We start from the raw sequence: 16,777 nt of genomic DNA, 5'->3' as shown, positions 1-16,777 counted from the left end.
TCAGGAGACAGAATGTGGTGACAGATGTGTTGGTGTTGGTGATCATCCCTCTGTCAATCGTGTCGTTTCCTGTTTGGTAAATCCTCATGTTTTTTCCAGGGGTTCCAGAAAGACGGCCGCTGTTGTTTCAATGTACAGTTGTAGTGTGAATGTGTGTAATTTAGAAACACTTCACTGGACCACTTCTCAGAGAAGATCCAGTGCTGCAGTGAGGGAACTCCATCCACGTGTGGTGTTCCTGACTGAAAAATGGAAGGGTGGCGTTCACAGCAGGTCAAGAAGCATCTCTGCTGGCGTTAGTCTGTGTTGCCCCCGTCGACCGTGTCAGTCCAACACAGGGTCAAAGCTGTCCTCAAAAAAAAAAAGTCCGGTCGCATCGTCTTCATCTAGACCAGGGGTCGGCAACCTTAAACCCTCAAACAGCCATTTGGAGCTGATAACCATAGAAAAGAAAACAACGGGAGCCACAAAACCCTTCTGACATCGAAAATGAAGGTAACACCACATATATCTTTTTTTACCGTTATGAAATCAATGAACTGCTACGGAGGAAACAAAACTTTATTTGTTTCTTCAGAAACTCTTATCTTGGCTTTGTCCATGTTTGGGCCACCGGGGATCAAAAAGTTTAATAAATTGCGTGCCTGTGGGTGTCGTACATCCGCGATTGTGAGTATTTTATAAGGCAAGAAATTGAACACGTTTTGTTTTGATGCTTTCACGTCACCATAACCTTCAAATTCAGAATTACATTAATAAACTGAAAAATTAACATTTACTTTCCAAAGCCACAGGGAGCCGCTGCACAGGGATGAAAGAGCCACAGGTTGATCTACTGTATGCCATCTTACTTGCGGCCTGTGCAGTGCATTGTGGGTCAGTGACACTGGTTGATCCAACTCAACTGATTTCTCGCCTCACACGCCTCTTTTGTGAACTGTTCAGCAGTAAAATGAGATCGTCACGGCCGGCATCCTGGGTTCCAACAAATACGATGGTTTCAAAGTGTGCCCCAAAAGTCAGGGCAGCGTCCAACACTTCAACTTGATTAATTGAATGAATCAATGGTCAAAATTTGGATATTTGGAAAAATAATGAGTCCCTAAATTGTACTACATGTCTTCACCGTGAAACACTGTTCATACTGCATGGGGGTGCATAAACTTGTCATTTCAGTTACAAGGAGCCCATACATGTCATTGTGCTCCTTTTTCTGAGAGCTTTTTTTGTCAGATTATGTTTAGTCATGAGACCTGGGACTACTCTTTCAGAAAAAGGTAATATGCCCTCAAATAAGCAATAAATATGTCAGAATTGTATTACTTTCGATACAAACAGAACGAAGGCACCGATCTATATATTCCTCATAAATAAAAGAAGAACAGAGCTATTATTTTTCATGCAGCGTTCGCTCACCGTTTTTTCGGTCGGCTTCAATGCATTTTCAGGAATTGTTTACTTTAGTTTCACCAACTTGAAAAATCTCCTCAGATTTGAGCTCCGTAAAAAACTTGGCCAACTGAATTTCAACTTCCCAGGTGTGAGCAGTGCAGCAGGTGCAGCTGTAATTACATTAAAAAACATTCAAGCAAGACGTTCCAATCAGGATTTTGCCCCGTAACAAGTCATTGTTTCGTATATTCAGATGCTGGAGCCAGTAATCACGTTTTGGGGAAATAAAAAGAGCCGGAAAATGTTGCTTCATAAAGACCTGCCTGAGTATCTTTGCCTCACTTGAGAACAACTGAGGAAAGTCTCCTGCGGTTATTAATATTACATGTCAACATTGTATCAAACGATGTAGGTTAACGGACCCAGGTACTTCTGTCCCTTAACGCCTGCTTACAGTGCAATCAGAGAATGTATAGTCTTGAAAATCTTCCTCCAAAAGCCAGGAAAAGTGGTGGAAATGCCCTGGTTGATTATACGTGTGAATGCTGACCAAGGCTGGTGTGTTAACACTGCAGACACGCACGTGGCAGCTCGAACAGCACCGGCTGTTTAAAGGTGTCTTAAATGTTTGTGTGTGGAGGAAGAGGCATCTATAAATACATCCTGCTTTTGTAGCGACTGCAGCGGAAAGGGAAGGAGGGTTAAAGGAGGTTACAAGCGAACAGCCTTCCCTTAAACGAGACATTAACGGGAGAAATGGAATGTGTCCTAATGAAAACTCTTTGGATGTTGCATTCTTTTACACTCATCCTTCACCTGTTATAAGTGACCTCGGCCTCTCACTACTGGCTCACTCTATTCACTGTGGGCTGATGTTCTCCGCTGTTAGCTTGACCCACTTAGTGTCAGCTGACAGCCGTGTAACCATGACAGCCATGTCAATACACATCAGAGTGAGGATCTATTCTGGAAGTGCTTTGTTGCAGCCTCCCCAAATTCAGCGTGTCCCTGCAGTGCAGGAGGCAGCGTTATCACCCAGAGAGATCACCTATTTTACCGTTGAATTACATTTTGGCTCCGCCCGCCCGCTTTCTCCACGTGCATCTCCATCAGTTACTGAAACCTTGGCAGCACGAAAAAAAAACAGGATGAGAAGAACAATGAAACATCTCCTTATCAGCTCCCATCATGGAATTTTCTCTACGGCGTGAACCATCCTCACTCCAGCTGCTTCGGACGAGGAAGCATCTCCTCTGTCTTTGGAGCAAATCGTGATCTATCAGTTTTGTGTTAACTGGAGAGCAGTTTAGATTTCAGTCCATGTGAGTTGAAGATGCGTGGGGGGGCGGGGGGGGTCTCGACTCCCTGGTGGGCGTCTGCTGCTCAGTATGTGGATGTGGACAAGTGTGAAGTCATGGGGCCTTTAAAAAGGAACAAGTGTACCCAGACGTACCTCAGGGTGGCGCTGGTCAGTCAAGAGCACACGAACATGGATGAAGTCAGCAGTGCGTCACCTCTTGTAGTCATCGTGGCAGCAGTCATGGAGCCTCAGTATCTAGCAGATGACATCAGGGTTGTTCTTTTTCAAGCGACTGTTATTTAGACAAGGGTTTTGAAACGAGCTAAAATTGTGTGGGTGGATTTTTATTTCCATTAAAAATGTATTTATTTAGACTTGTGTTCATTATTCCATATCCACCAAGGGTAGTTAATTTATTTTTAATATATCTCTGATAATTGCATCAAGCATAAACTGAGAGCATGTCCTCTCTGTAGTTCAAAAGAAGTCTACATTGAAATCAACATGTTCTTTGAGATTGGGATCATTTTCAAGTACGTCTACGTGCCGCCCACTAGTTTGCATCATTTCCTGTCTGTTTCAGTCTTTCGTCCAGACAGGAGCAGAGTTTTTCATCTCCCAGAGCTCGGTTTCTCTTAAAGGCCTTCTTGATCTTCAGATTCATGTTGAAACAGACTTTTTGCAAAAATGAGGCAGACACCAAGAGAGAGTTGGGTCAGCGATGAGGCCCAGGAGGCAACTTCGTATCTTCCTCCACCTTCCTCATCATCTGTCCTGTGAAAATGTCAGAACGGTGGAATATTCCACAGTCGCAGCTGCCGTCACTGCCTCAGTCAGCTCTGTCAGTGTGAAACGTGAGTCATGACACCATCGCGATGAATGTTATGGCAGTTCTATACATATTGTGATTCACAAAAATAATGAAAAATGCACTTAAATAGTGCTGAAAATTCAGCTTCCTGTGTACCGCCTGGGTCTTGTACCTGTACAAAATATCAAAGCGTAAGGCGCTGGTGTCCGCCATGACACTTTGTGCTCTGACACAACGACTGGCGAGTGCATTTGTGCCATCTACAGAGGGATTTTATATATATATATATATTTTTTAATGTACCAATAGTAGCGTTTGTGATATAAACACAGTATTGTGAAAATATGAATCATGATGTGTTTCATGATCATTTTGATTGCACTGCCCTACGAGCTACCAGGTGGACTGTCAGAGCCGAGAGGAAGCAAGTGCAATGAGAGTGACACACAGAATGCCGCCAGCTGCTAGCTAGCCCCGGCTCCATATTTACAGCACGAACACAGCAAAGGTGTCATTCCTCTCATCGACCGTAAGAGTTGAGCTGCTAAACCAGCAGCAGTACGGCTGTACAGTGGTTGTTAACTGTGACATTCGTAATAACAGCTCTTCATGGCAGAAATCAGAGCTGCCAGCAGTCACCACCCCACAGACTACAAGTCCCCACCATCTACGTCTGTGATGACACCCGAGCAAGCTTGCGGTTGAACTTTGAGACAGACATGCTGAGGGGAACGTGTGCTGTGGAAATAGGACACCCATCCAGTGACCCACCACACATGTATTATAGATTCCATTAAAATGTCAGCGTGGTCATGCTCAAGTGAAGCATCTCCCCACCCACATCCTCACAGGCTGCAGCTGCCACACTCCTCTCTCCTCCTCAGCTCATCTTCTGTCACGTCAGCTCAGCTCCGCTCCCTTTTTTCGCGTTGTCCTTATCAGTTTGTAATCTTGTACGGAAGAGAGAGTCCATTTTTCTACAGCTTTTGCATGTTTGTTTTGTTAGATTATGTGGTCGCAGTGGTCCGCTGCAGGCTGAGCGTTTGTTTCCTTCAAGAAAGAGCAATCCAAGAATGGATTTCCTTATCAACAAGAGACATGTTGTGTTCATACAAACATAAAAACGTGAACAGAACTTGTCATGCACAGCCAGCATGAGTGACCAGGAGCTGGTTGTTTGCAGGAGATCAAAACGACACACTCAAGTGACTTCAGTAGGAGCCAACAGTAGTTTCTGCCCCTAGAGTCCTCAGATTCACCAACTCGACTCACTTTTGATAGTCACAGCTCATTTTTCAGTGTGTAACCATTCATTTTGGTCCTGCATTTATATAAATAAGTGTGTATGGACACACACAATCTCCACACTACACCTGACTAAGTTTTAGTTTCTTTCAGAACAAGATCGTATCTCTCTCTCGCAGAAAAGAGAGACTATTAACATTTATTCTGCACCCAGGAAAGTGATGACCCCCCCCCCCACACACACACACACACACACACACACGCCTGCACATTGTTTAGATGGCGCCTGATAACAAGTTTCTCTGCAGTTAAATTAACAGCCACCTACTTCTAAGAGGTCACAGCTCACAGAGCTGAATGGTTTACACGGGTCCCCCTTTTTCCCTTTGACTGCCTTCTATCGTGATTTCCTTTTATGACGACTGAGGCCCAGAACCTTAGACGGAAGAGAGCTGATCCGACCTCACTGGCCTGTCCATCAAAAATATCATTTCTAAGCTCTTTTGTTAATTTCCTGGGAAAAGTCCAGTTCATTTTTTTAAAAGCACTGAAAATCTAATTTTGTTAGGTGTTTTGGGCCAAATGTCCAGCTTGGTAAAAAGTTTTCATTTTTTAGTAGTTAGATGAGAAATGAGTAGCTCATGTTTGGTCAGCAGTACTGTATTGATTATTAGGTGCGATGAAGGCCTTAAAAGCATTTACATAAAAGTCAAATAAAATATTTATATTTTGCTGAGGATCACTCGTGGAACCTCATGGGCCGAGGGGTCCCTGTGCCCGCTTTGAGAACCCCTGAATTGATAGAATGCTGTGACTCCCTAAAGGAGACTGTCAAGGATCCTTGCACACACAAAGCCATGCTGGCACACTTGCGCTTAAACCCTCCACCCCCAAGCCCTCATGCCAAACACCCCCCTCCCCCTCCTCACATTCCCTGCATAGCTGCCGTGCTTGGGAGGAAGATGCTCTCCATAGATGTGCTAAAGATGGATGGCAGGGTGATCAGAGGGGAAAGCAGAGGAGAGAGGCAGAGATGTGGACTCGGAGCAGCAGCCTGCCTCTCGCAGCTGTTCACATAGGTCGCCTTAATCTAGTGTTGAACTGGCGAGATCTGGATGGGCACCACGGATCCTGCCTCAGCTGCCCGGGACGGGAGGTGCCCGCCTGCCAGGGGGATTAGCAGAGAGAGAGATGGACAGAAGGAGGGAGGGAGGAATGGGGAGGATTCCACCGGGGAGGCTGTCATGCTACACAGCCTCAGTGTGGTCAAGCTAAAGTAATCTAGTGGATCCTACACGGGGTCAACTGTCGTTAATAACACTCTCACCTGACAGCAGCAGTACAGCTTATCGACATGTGAAGCATCAGACATGTAAAAACCACCAGGTCAGACCGTTTCATGTGGAAAAGTGCGCGCTCACTGACCACTGCACTAACTAAAACCTCTGCACAGGATAAACCTAGTTCCACGTGGATCGATAAGGATTCTGGAACCTGGGATGACCAGGGTTCGGGTTGAAGACCTGGGATGAGGGTGGGAACACAAGTGTTAGCGAAGGCTGACAATAGGTGATGTGTTTCTGTCTGTGTTATAACAAAGCCACATCCCATTGTAGGTCATCTGTCAATACCAGCTTGTTTCTGTGTGCATCCGCATTGTGAGAGAAAGAGGCCGTGATCAGGGCACCAGCAGGAAAACCTTTTCCTCCAAGCTGTAAACGTGACAGTAAAGCATCTCGACTGGCAGTCAAAGTCGATAAGTGATGTGTTTTGTCTTGGATGAAGCAACAGAGGCGTTTCCTTGTCTTCCACCCGCCGTGGCTCTATACATTCTATACATAGACAGTGAATACCTCAGAAGGTCGAGACCTCTTGCGTCATTTTAAGAGCCGCACGTACAGTATAACACTGAAGCTCCGAGGGGCTCGGGAGTGCCAGGGCAACCCTCGGTATCCAAATATATCAACAGACTCATGAAGTGCAGTTACATGACTCTGCTGGTGCGGTTTATGACCTCCCTCCTCTGGGACAGGTCCCCGAAATCCCTGTGACCCATTGTTGGCTCAGTCCTTCGGCCCTGTGCATCAAGTCGGATTGATCCCGCTGCTGGTGTAGATGGCAGCGGGCTGCCGGCATGTTTGTTAGTGCCGAGCTGTCATCACGATGGCACTGGTCAGTGTAGCTTGTGACTCTCAATCCACATTTTCTCTTGTCAACTGTCCAGGGGAACAATGATTCATCACAGCGGCGTGGCATCAAAGAAAATAACTGCACTGGAGTGGTCTAATGTGTAATGTACACCCGGCAGCTGACTTATGGCGCCGTTGTTAGAGTGCAGTTTTTGTGACAGGAAGCTACAGGGAAGGCAGTTAAAGTAATCTGCCTTTGTGTTGAGAAGCAGCAAAGCAGTTGATGGAAAGGCTTCGTGGATGATTACATTACGGCTCTGCACCGACAGCTCATTTGCATCTTAATTTGTTGTGTTTTTTTATTGTCCCTGCAATAGCTATTGTTGTAAACTACCACAGTTCTCTTTAAAGTGACAGGACATAAGGGCAAATGACAAAGAACCAGGTAAACAGCCTGGCATTTTAAACGGTTAAAGTCCTGAAAATGAAAGAATATTGATAGGGAGCGATCTTGGAAAAAGTCAAAGTCAACAAAAGTGAGAAAAGCTGGTGAGGGCTGGAGGTGGTAGACATTTCTTGGGTTGTTCGGTCACACATATGTCCCATCATACTGGTTCTTTAACCGCGACTTCATGCAGACAACCAGCTGTGTGGCGAATGTCCTTGATCACGGACTGATCTGCGTGCGTCCGTGTCCCTGGAGGATTCCACCAGCAGGCTCGAATATTTATCAAGTACAGACTGAAAAAATGTTGGTGGTCCAAGGTCACTGACAGGCACATATCGCAAATGTATAGATCCATGATGCAATACTTTAGTTTTTAAATAACACACATGCACACGCACGCGCACACACCCTCAGTGGCGGTGTGTGTCATCAGGAAGCTGACGAGACTGGAGGCTGCTGAGACCCAACAGATGGAAAACTGTGGAAAGCTACATAATACTGCTATGTAACTGAACACACACACGCAGTTAAACTCTTCCAGGGAGTCATTTCACTTTTACAGTGTGAAAGATCAAATACGATGGACCATAACAATCCCGTGTGTGTGAGCAGAGCACGTTACATGAACCCGGCATAGGGCCGTCTCAGTTTAGCAGACGTGTGGGGAAAAACTCCACATACCTGTTATTCCTCTTGTTGGGAAAATCATCTTTCATCAGATGAATCTCCAGATGAGGTGCGTGACGTGTGGCTGATGCGTGCACATGTCCTGGCATGTCTGATCTCTGGATTTGCATCATGCTTGAGATATAAGAAACATAGGAACATTACATGTTTGTCTTCCGTGCTCCTGACGGAAGTGCCGGTGTGGCTGATGTGACGCTGTCCGTTTGATCTGATTGTTTGACAGTGAATGACCACATCAAGACAATAGAACTCACTTGGGTCCCAGTATGGATTCTTTCCATGTTGAAGAACTTCAATCTTCGAGGATTACATCATGAAGAAGGTCAGCTGACCCGAGCCAGCCCACCTTAAATGACGACCCAGATATCTCACTCCAAGCTCTCTATTGGCTGATGTCATTCATGGCACCCTAAACTCTGCACGCCCTCTGTTGACCCCCCACCACCCCAACTCCTCCCGCACACACTGTTTCTGGCTTATTTAAACCTGATGGGTTGCTGCTGCTCTCCCAGCCTTTGGCCTTCCGTGTATGAACGTGATGGAGCTGCACAGTCAAACCACCAAATTACATTTACCGTTAAGTCAAGGATGTTCTGTGCTGCTGCTGCAGACACACACCGAACCAACTGGACACATACGGAATGATTTTACATATTTTGGGGCTCAGCAGGTCACCTGCTCCCCTCACACGGTGGTGTTTTGTTTTTTTTTGTTTTTTTACAGCTGTCATTCCTGGAGCAAACATTTTATTTCAGCTAATACCATTAGATGAAGTAGCTGGATTCATTTTAGGTTCAGCTTGGGACAGCCTTGCTGTCATTGCAATTTCAAGTTGTAAATATTAGAAAGATGCTCCCATTTATTATTCTGCCCATCGTGTAAACACAGGACATGGAAAGAATGCAGGACTCCTACTGTCTTTAAAAAAAAATGGGGTGAGCGCTCCGCTACAGTGATAAATAAGCGCACACCTCTGAAATGACAGCGCCATCACAGTCAGAGTGCTCTCCCTGTGCTCTCATGACTATAAATGCAACACTGGGAAAGAGAAACAATCCAAAGTCAGGTTATGTTTAAAGATGTTGACACTCTCAGCTTCTCTGAAAGTCATTTTATGAGTATTTTTTTATTTATTCAGTCCAAAGAGTTCTAGACTAAGATGTCTTCTTCATCCGTGCTATTTGATCCTGTAAAGGAACTGCAAATACACAGCAAAGCTTCTCAGCCTTTTCAAGGCCCAGTTATTCATACTTGTAATGGCAAGTGTGTGTGTGTGTGTGTGTGTGTGTGTGTTAGTAGGACCATCCAGACACATTTCAAGACAACTGAAGTAACCCATGTTTTGATTGACCCAAACACCATCAGTAACAGGTAGGTCCTTGTATCTTCCCCGTCCAGGTTCCACTCATCTCGGGGATCCACGGGCCACCTCGAACCCCAGCTCCCCCTCCTCGTCACCACACACTCCAAGCGCCCTGGGCAGCGGCATCTCTGATCCGGTTCTGAACGGAGGGCTGTGCTCTGCAGCATACTGCAGCTCAGCGGGGGGTGAGTACACCCAGGGAGGGAACTAGCAGTACAGCAACAGAGAATCAATCACCCCGCAGGGGACTTAATGGAAGTCATTATGGGATAGTGAGCAGATGTCACCCTGCAGTCGTTGGGAACAACGGCCAGCACTTCATGGTCCCTCAGCTGCTGCATCTGCAGCTGGCTGGAGGGCCATGTGTTGTTATGTCGTGTAACCCTCTTTATTTAATTGGGCCTTTTTTGTCACATGCTCTAAAACTAAATTCTAAACCAAACACCAGCGTTGCCACCATCATGCTGGGAAGATGAGCAGCTACATCTTTAGCTGGAACTGTCATGAAAACGTGCCAAAAGTGCACTGCAGTGCGCATAAATGATGCTGGCAGAACTCGCTAGCAAGTGACCATGTCCATCGCGCCAAGGTCGCTTTCCGAGGACATAATTAGCTGTGATCATGTTGTGGCAGCAGCAGCGGAGCAGAGAAATATGACAGTTTAATGGTTTCTCATCTGGCCTTTTCATGGCCGCTGTCAGGTAGCTAACTGGCTAAGGTTGAGCGCCAACAACATCAGACCTGTTTTGAATTGTTGTTTCCTCTCGCCTGCTGTCAGACATCTTTCATCCTGAAATGTGTGAGAAGATGCTAGTCCTTTTTGGCAGGCATGTTTGCATAATTCCGGGTTCAGCTATGGCACTGATGTAGAACACATTTGGGCAAAACAGTTGCAATGCTGCTTCACTGTCTCATGGAGTTTAATATATATTGTGGATTTATTTATTTTTCTACAGGAACAATCCCAAATTCACCGGTCAGCCTCCCCAAGTCACCTACGTTCCCATCAGGCCGTGGGCCTTGGTCCGACGAGTGCTCTATCTGCTACGAGAACATGGTGGACACGGTCATCTACGCCTGTGGACACATGTGTCTCTGCTACACATGTGGCCTCAAACTCAAGAAAATGTCCAACGCCTGCTGTCCAATCTGCAGACGGCAGATCAAAGACATCATCAAGACCTACCGAAGCACGTAAGCGGACGGCGGCAAACCGACAGCCTCCCTGTGGACGAGAGACTCCCAGAGACAGGAGAGTTGAATCCCTCTGGTACTTTGCTATTTTCATACAGTTCCTGTTGCCTGAGTCGTTACCACAGCAGATACAAGGAAGGTCACTTTAACGTTACAGAGGCACAGAAAACTCCATCCCTGCCAGGTCGGTCTGCTCTCTCCTGGGATCCTGGAGGACTTTAGTGGGGAGGACTAACTGAACCATTTCCGCAGCGATTCATTTGTTGAGCCGTGTTGATGAGGTACAGGGACGGTCACCCATGAGTCTCGTGGGTCTGAAGGTCTCAGAAGGAACTCTTTGGGAGGTTTTTCTGTCTCGGGCAGTCAAAATAAGCACACACGCAGCCGCTCGTCGTCTCAGTACGTCACAACTTGTGTCTGTGTGTTACTGAGCTTCGCAGTGATGAAGCGATGGCTCTCTGTTATCGTCGTGGTGAAGTGATGTGTTTAGAGATGCAAGTGGGTGCTGAGTATATTCACTAGGATTGTAACACCTCTTGTTCACGTATAATCTAATATACCTTTCTGGTAGTTCTATTGCAAATGTTGGTTGTAGCTATGTTGTTGTGCTAGCTAGCTGCTTGCTCTGCAATGTGGTATGTTGCACCGAAATCAGCATCGTCCTCTCGACACGCCCCATAACCGACCGAGAGGACAGAGACATTCATCGGTTTAAACAATCAGCAGTTCAGACAAAGGAAACAGGAAGTAGAACATAGTTGATTCTCCTCAGGGTCGAGATATTCCTCCAACCCGACATCCCCACGCCTGATACACTGTGAGTGCTTGTGACAAATTGACAGCTCCTCCAAAAAGGAAAAAAAAAAACAAAAAAAAAGCTCCCATAACAACAGATGAAGTCAAAGGATTGTTGCCATGGTATCAGGGGCCACCAGCTTCCTGCCTTAACCCACATGCGATACATGCAGATGTGTCTCTGAATGCCTGTTGCGTGGCATAACTGTCACAATGTTCACTCAGAGGAGACAAAGCACACAAGATTCCAATTATTTTTATAAATCCACGACGTTTCCCATATTTAACTATTAATAATCTTTGTGACAGGTTTTTCACCAGCAGCAAAGATCCTTTATAGAAAGGGGCGAGGGTATAAAACAGAAGCTCCTCTTTTGAATATTTGTATGATTCCCTTCCCGTCATGTCATGATGATGATGCCATCCACCTGTAAATACAAGTCAACAAGAAGCCATAGCTCATGGCAGGGCGTCCCACAAAGCTGAGCGGCTCCTTTCTATGTCGTTGACTTCATTTTGTAGATAATGGGGCTCAAACCTATGCTGCTACGGTGTTTGACAGCTGCCCTCTACCAGCAAACACTGACAATGATGGTTCACATCCCTCCTCCTCCTCCTCCTCCTCCCACAGCACACCTTGATTATGCTACTGCTTGAAGTGTTGATTTGAATGTTAATTTATGTGTTTAGAGAGATTAATTATTTTTATCGGTGTGCTTCAGTAGGAACAAAACAAAACAAAACAAAAAAAAGTTTGTGTTTTTCTAGCTTTGTTTGGATGGATAACCAGAATTCTCTTTGAATTTTTCTTGGTTATCCAAAACCATGAGGATTTAAATGTATTGTTTTCTATACTTGTACCTTGCGGAGACATTGCAGTACACAATCAAAACCGTGAGACGTAAACTCTTGGTTTTACTTGGATCCCTGGATATCAGGTGTTTTTCTGTGTAATTTATCTTCTCGTGTATGAGCCCGTGTGACGATAGGAAGCCCCTCCAGCTCGTAGGATGTAGTCAGAAAGCGTCACTGTACATGGACGGTGATGATAAATGTCACTTTATGAAGCTATTGATTGTAATCTTGTCCACGTTTAGGCCAGTGTTGCTCTCGGAGATTCAACCGTGGCACGTTTGATTTTGTGCGACCAAATTAACCTCCCCCTCCCCCTCCCCCCCTCCCTTTTTTTTTTTTTTTTTTAGATATATTGTAAAAAGAAAAACTCTTGATACAAAACACTGTATTTTTAGAATTTTCTTTTTCTGGACCACATGAAACCCAGTCAACTCCACAGTTCATATAAAGAGCCTTCTGTGGGAAGGTTTTCATCTGTCATCAGTGTATTGACAGGTATTTCTGCATCAGAGTAGTCCGCAGGCTCCTTGAATGTCACTGACCCTGTAATGTGCTGGTCCATCACCGAGGTGTGGACCCATTCCTCGTGTGTGTTTGCTTCCTTCTACGACTCCTCTGTGTCTGCCTGATCCCAGCAGCACGGGAAGCAGATTCTTTCCATCTTTGTGTGTTTGTTTGTCATACATGAGATACCTGTTCACCCCCCACGTGAACACCGGGACCAACAGTCGACAGGAGCGGAACGTTGTCAGTGTTCCTGAAGGCCGGTCAGTTTTTCTTTCTTATTCATTTGAGACAATGTGAGCTTTCTTCAGTGTCGGATGATTGTGGTTAATAAACTCTCCAGGTTTGTTTGAGAAGGCCTCTGTGTCTTTTATGTGAAATATGTGCAGAGAAACTTACTAGGATGGTTTTTAAAAAGCATTTTCTGGAACGAGGTAGCCTGCATTTATGCCCTTGGCCACTTGGGGGAGTGCAACAAACCAGAATCCTTCCAGCAACAAAAAGATGTCGCTTATGGGAAAATTTATTTGCAGATCCAACAGATTCATGGTGAGATTTTGGCTCCACTGTGTTCACTTCATCAGCTATAATTTACTTTTGCAGTTTTTTGTTTCTGATAATACAGTGTTGCGTTGTTTTATTTACTTCCCTAACCCTTCAGTAGTAACCTCCCAAGTCGTGATGATGGCAGCATCCATCCATCCATCCATCCATTTCCTATACTGGAGCCTATCTCAGCTGACATTGGGCGAGAGGCAGGGTTCACCCTGGACGGGTCACCAGTCCGTCACAGGGCCATCGGGAGAAATGAGGGGTTCAGTATCTTGCTCAAGGATACTTGGACACGGTCGCCGGGTGAAGTGAGGATCGAACCAGCGACCCTTCGATTGCTAGACGGCCACTCTACCTCCGAGCCACGCCGCCCCATGATTGCAAGGGTTTTGATGTTTGGTGCTTCATGATGGCACTTAGTGAAGGATTAAAACAGTGTGTGGGGACGTTACATGTCAGTGGGGTGCAGATAGTGCAGATAGATAACAACCAGGAACAACTACATTGACTGAGGAAGAGCTGGAGTACTGACAGAAAGGAAAAATGAACAAAACAATATTCACTCGAGGTCAATTTGCTAATCCGTGGAACCTTCAGATGCTGAGATGAGATGCTGCCGGGATGTCGAGCTTCATTCTGAGCCTCTTCAGCCTCTCATTCATGCTGGTTTCTGTGCGATATGGTGGGAGAGGGCCAGAGGAACAGAAGTCGGACCTTCAAACCAAAAGGCACCAGCATGAATTAAGACTTTCATAGTCGACTCAAACCTGCCCACGTCCACTCACTGTCGGTTACCGTGTCTTCTGCTTCACGGCGAGGACATGTTCAAACCTAGACAGAGGCGAGCTCCGCTGAACGAGTGATGGCTTCACTGTGGTGAGCTTATGTAGAATGACTACTGACAAGGAGGGTGCAGAGTCCGTAGACAGAATGAGTATTTTGTCATTATTAAAGAAAATCTTGACAAAATGAGAAAAAAGCCTGAAGAGGATTGATATATTCACACGTATCAACTCGAAGCAAGCCAGTACGACTCGGCCCGCCCACCACCCGTCTCTCAGGTTGAGCTGCAGCGCGCAGCCCTTTCTATTTTCCGGCCACTCTGCGTCTGTACAGTTTATCTTCACATATCACAACTTGGTGAATGAGTCATGTTTGCAACACCACTTCACGTTACTTAAGTGTGACACTGGAGCTCCCCTATAAAGCGTCTTTCTGTGGGCTTGACCTTTGACCTACAGAAACTGGAGCTGGCCTCTAACACAGATGTAGCGAGCCGTTCTGTTTGAGGTCCAGGCGGAACACAACGCTATGTCATCTGGGGGCCCCTCTGTTGCATCATCTGTCGTGGCCCCTGCCTCAGCCCCAGCTGCTGGGGGGCTTCACGGTGACAGGTAGGGGAGAGGGGATCAGGGGATTCCTGGAACGGCTCAGCAGCACCATCAGCCTTCTTTACGACTTGTGCTCGGTCTGCGCTTCTTTAAAAAGAATGAGTACAAAGAAGGACCTCCTCCAGACGTCTCCTCAGAGATAACAATCTGTCTGTCGGCCCAGAAGAAACGGACTCCTGCTAGCTCCACATGGGAGAGCTCACAAAGGGACGTATGAATAAAATGAGTAATAATCTCACGAGAAGAATAATGGGGACGAGTACATCGAACACATTGTTCAACTGATCATTCATCACCCTGCCAGAGATTATCGTCTTTTAATGTTAACATCTGATATTATTAGTTTTGCCATATGAAGAGATGGCCGCGCATAATACAGTTTCAGCTTATAAGTGCCAGTGTACGTGGTGAGTCTACAAGGTGCAGGTCTCTCCGTATGAGAACGTCTGTGTACGGCTTTGATCTCGCTGTCTGGCCCCTCAGCTGCGGGTGAGGAGGCCCGGAACCCAGGCTGGTGCAAGAGAGACATCTACTGGAGGACAGTGGTCATGGTCGTCTCCGCGAAGACTTCCAAATGAACTAAGTGGTTCATTTGGACTTGAAACAGGAAATGGGCTCTCTTTTATTTTTCAACCCAATGTAATTGCACACTTTATGGGGAGTGTTTGTTTGTTTTTTAAAGCATGCCAGGTGAAGTTTAGTTCTCATTACAAACAGGAGAATATCAAGGCCACCTCAGCACTGGACGCCCAGCTGGTACCCGACACCTGCCTCAGAACATCAGAAACCCAGATCCTCCTTCAAATCCCAGTTTGAAACTCCCCTCTCCAGACGGACTCATTCCCTCGAATCAGTTTTGTTGGAAGGGGCCTGGAATGATTTCACTGCTCTTTTCATTGCTTGCATTTGACATTATTTTGCTGCATCTTGTATTTGTTTTAATGGTTTCTGTGTGGTGACCTTGAGTGTCCTGAAAGGCGGCTATAACAAAACAAAGCATCGTCATTGTTACTGATGTATTGTTCGCTGTCACCTCCCACAGCAGGAAGCAGCTGGATTTAGGACTGAAGAGACAGATTAGACCTCAGACTCCAGCTGCTCGACCAACGAGGCGACTGCTGCGTAGCTTCGACTGGAGCATTCGGTACCTCCGAGGTTTGTTTGCAACGTGCGAGCACAACCTGAAATTCCCTTTTAATGTGCAATAAATCTCCGGGGTGGAAGTTGGGAAACTCATGATTGCAGGCGATTGATGATGCTTGAATTCCATACACTGGTCTTGTGGCGGGTGGGTTGTTTAGCTGGTAAATTCACATGCAAACATGACCTAACAGGCCACTCATTTCCTCACGGAAATCAATAAGAAATTAAAGTGAACACCATGAGAGCTGTCGTCACGTCCAGAGGGTCGCACCGGTCCCACATCCCAGTTGTCGCCGATGAGCACCCACCTCCCTCAGCTCTGCTGCAGGTTTCACTCACGCTTGCCTTGTGTTTATGCTTTATTCAACCAAATTGGAAGTTTTATCATTAAGCCAGCGGTTGCTAACAAGTGTCTAGCACTGAGGCCGCTGTGGACGTGACACGTTGTCATGGTGACAGCAGAAGCGGCGCTAAACTTGCTGTGGCAACGTCACTGCCATCGGTGGCGCTCTCTCGTAGCCTAACAAATCTTTTGACCTCGTCTGATTGTATTTGCACTGCCAAAAAAAAAAAAAAAAAAATTGTGATCTTACAAGACAAAGATGCCCTCGACTTCAGCGGAGGTCCAGAATCCAATTTAAAACGCCCTCTGCAGTGTGGAGGCAGGAACCCACAGCCATGCCGACGTCTGCGCTCGCCTGCAGAAGCGCATCATTCTTGCAGCACACAAACGGTGTGGTCGGTGAGAGGGGGTCGTGCTCATTGGGCTCCGCGGCTTGCAGACATGTGCAGTGTCTTGTTTCATTCCGCTCTGAGTCTGGAACGATGAAGTGCGCCGGCTAGTCAACAAATCGAGCCAACAGTTTGTGATATAATCGTTCTGCCTCGTTTGGAGAGAAACATGAATAATATGAGGTGAGGACTGGTGGTCAAAATGATGAATCTCAGCGGGGCCAGAATTCTTGTCT

General features: G+C 46.2%; 1 protein-coding gene across 1 annotated transcript in view; it reads left to right on the top strand.

Moving 5' to 3' along the window:
* neurl1aa (neuralized E3 ubiquitin protein ligase 1Aa) overlaps nt 1-13,062 on the top strand; it is a 45,977-nt gene extending 32,915 nt beyond the window's left edge. Inside the window, exons 5-6 of the mRNA XM_086210509.1 lie at nt 9,411-9,560; nt 10,332-13,062. Coding sequence (XP_086066635.1) covers nt 9,411-9,560; nt 10,332-10,573 — 392 coding nt within the window. The 3' untranslated portion in view covers nt 10,574-13,062. The remainder of the gene's footprint in view (nt 1-9,410; nt 9,561-10,331) is intronic.
* The last annotated feature ends 3,715 nt before the right edge of the window (nt 13,063-16,777 follow it).

The sequence above is a fragment of the Aulostomus chinensis genome, chromosome 8, assembly GCF_037954235.1.
Source record: "Aulostomus chinensis isolate RoL2024-O1b breed Wild chromosome 8, RoL_Achi_v1.0, whole genome shotgun sequence".
In the NCBI taxonomy this organism is placed as follows: Eukaryota; Metazoa; Chordata; class Actinopteri; order Syngnathiformes; family Aulostomidae; genus Aulostomus; species Aulostomus chinensis.
Note: the sequence above shows the minus strand (reverse complement) of the source record. Positions and strands in the feature narration are given on the sequence as shown.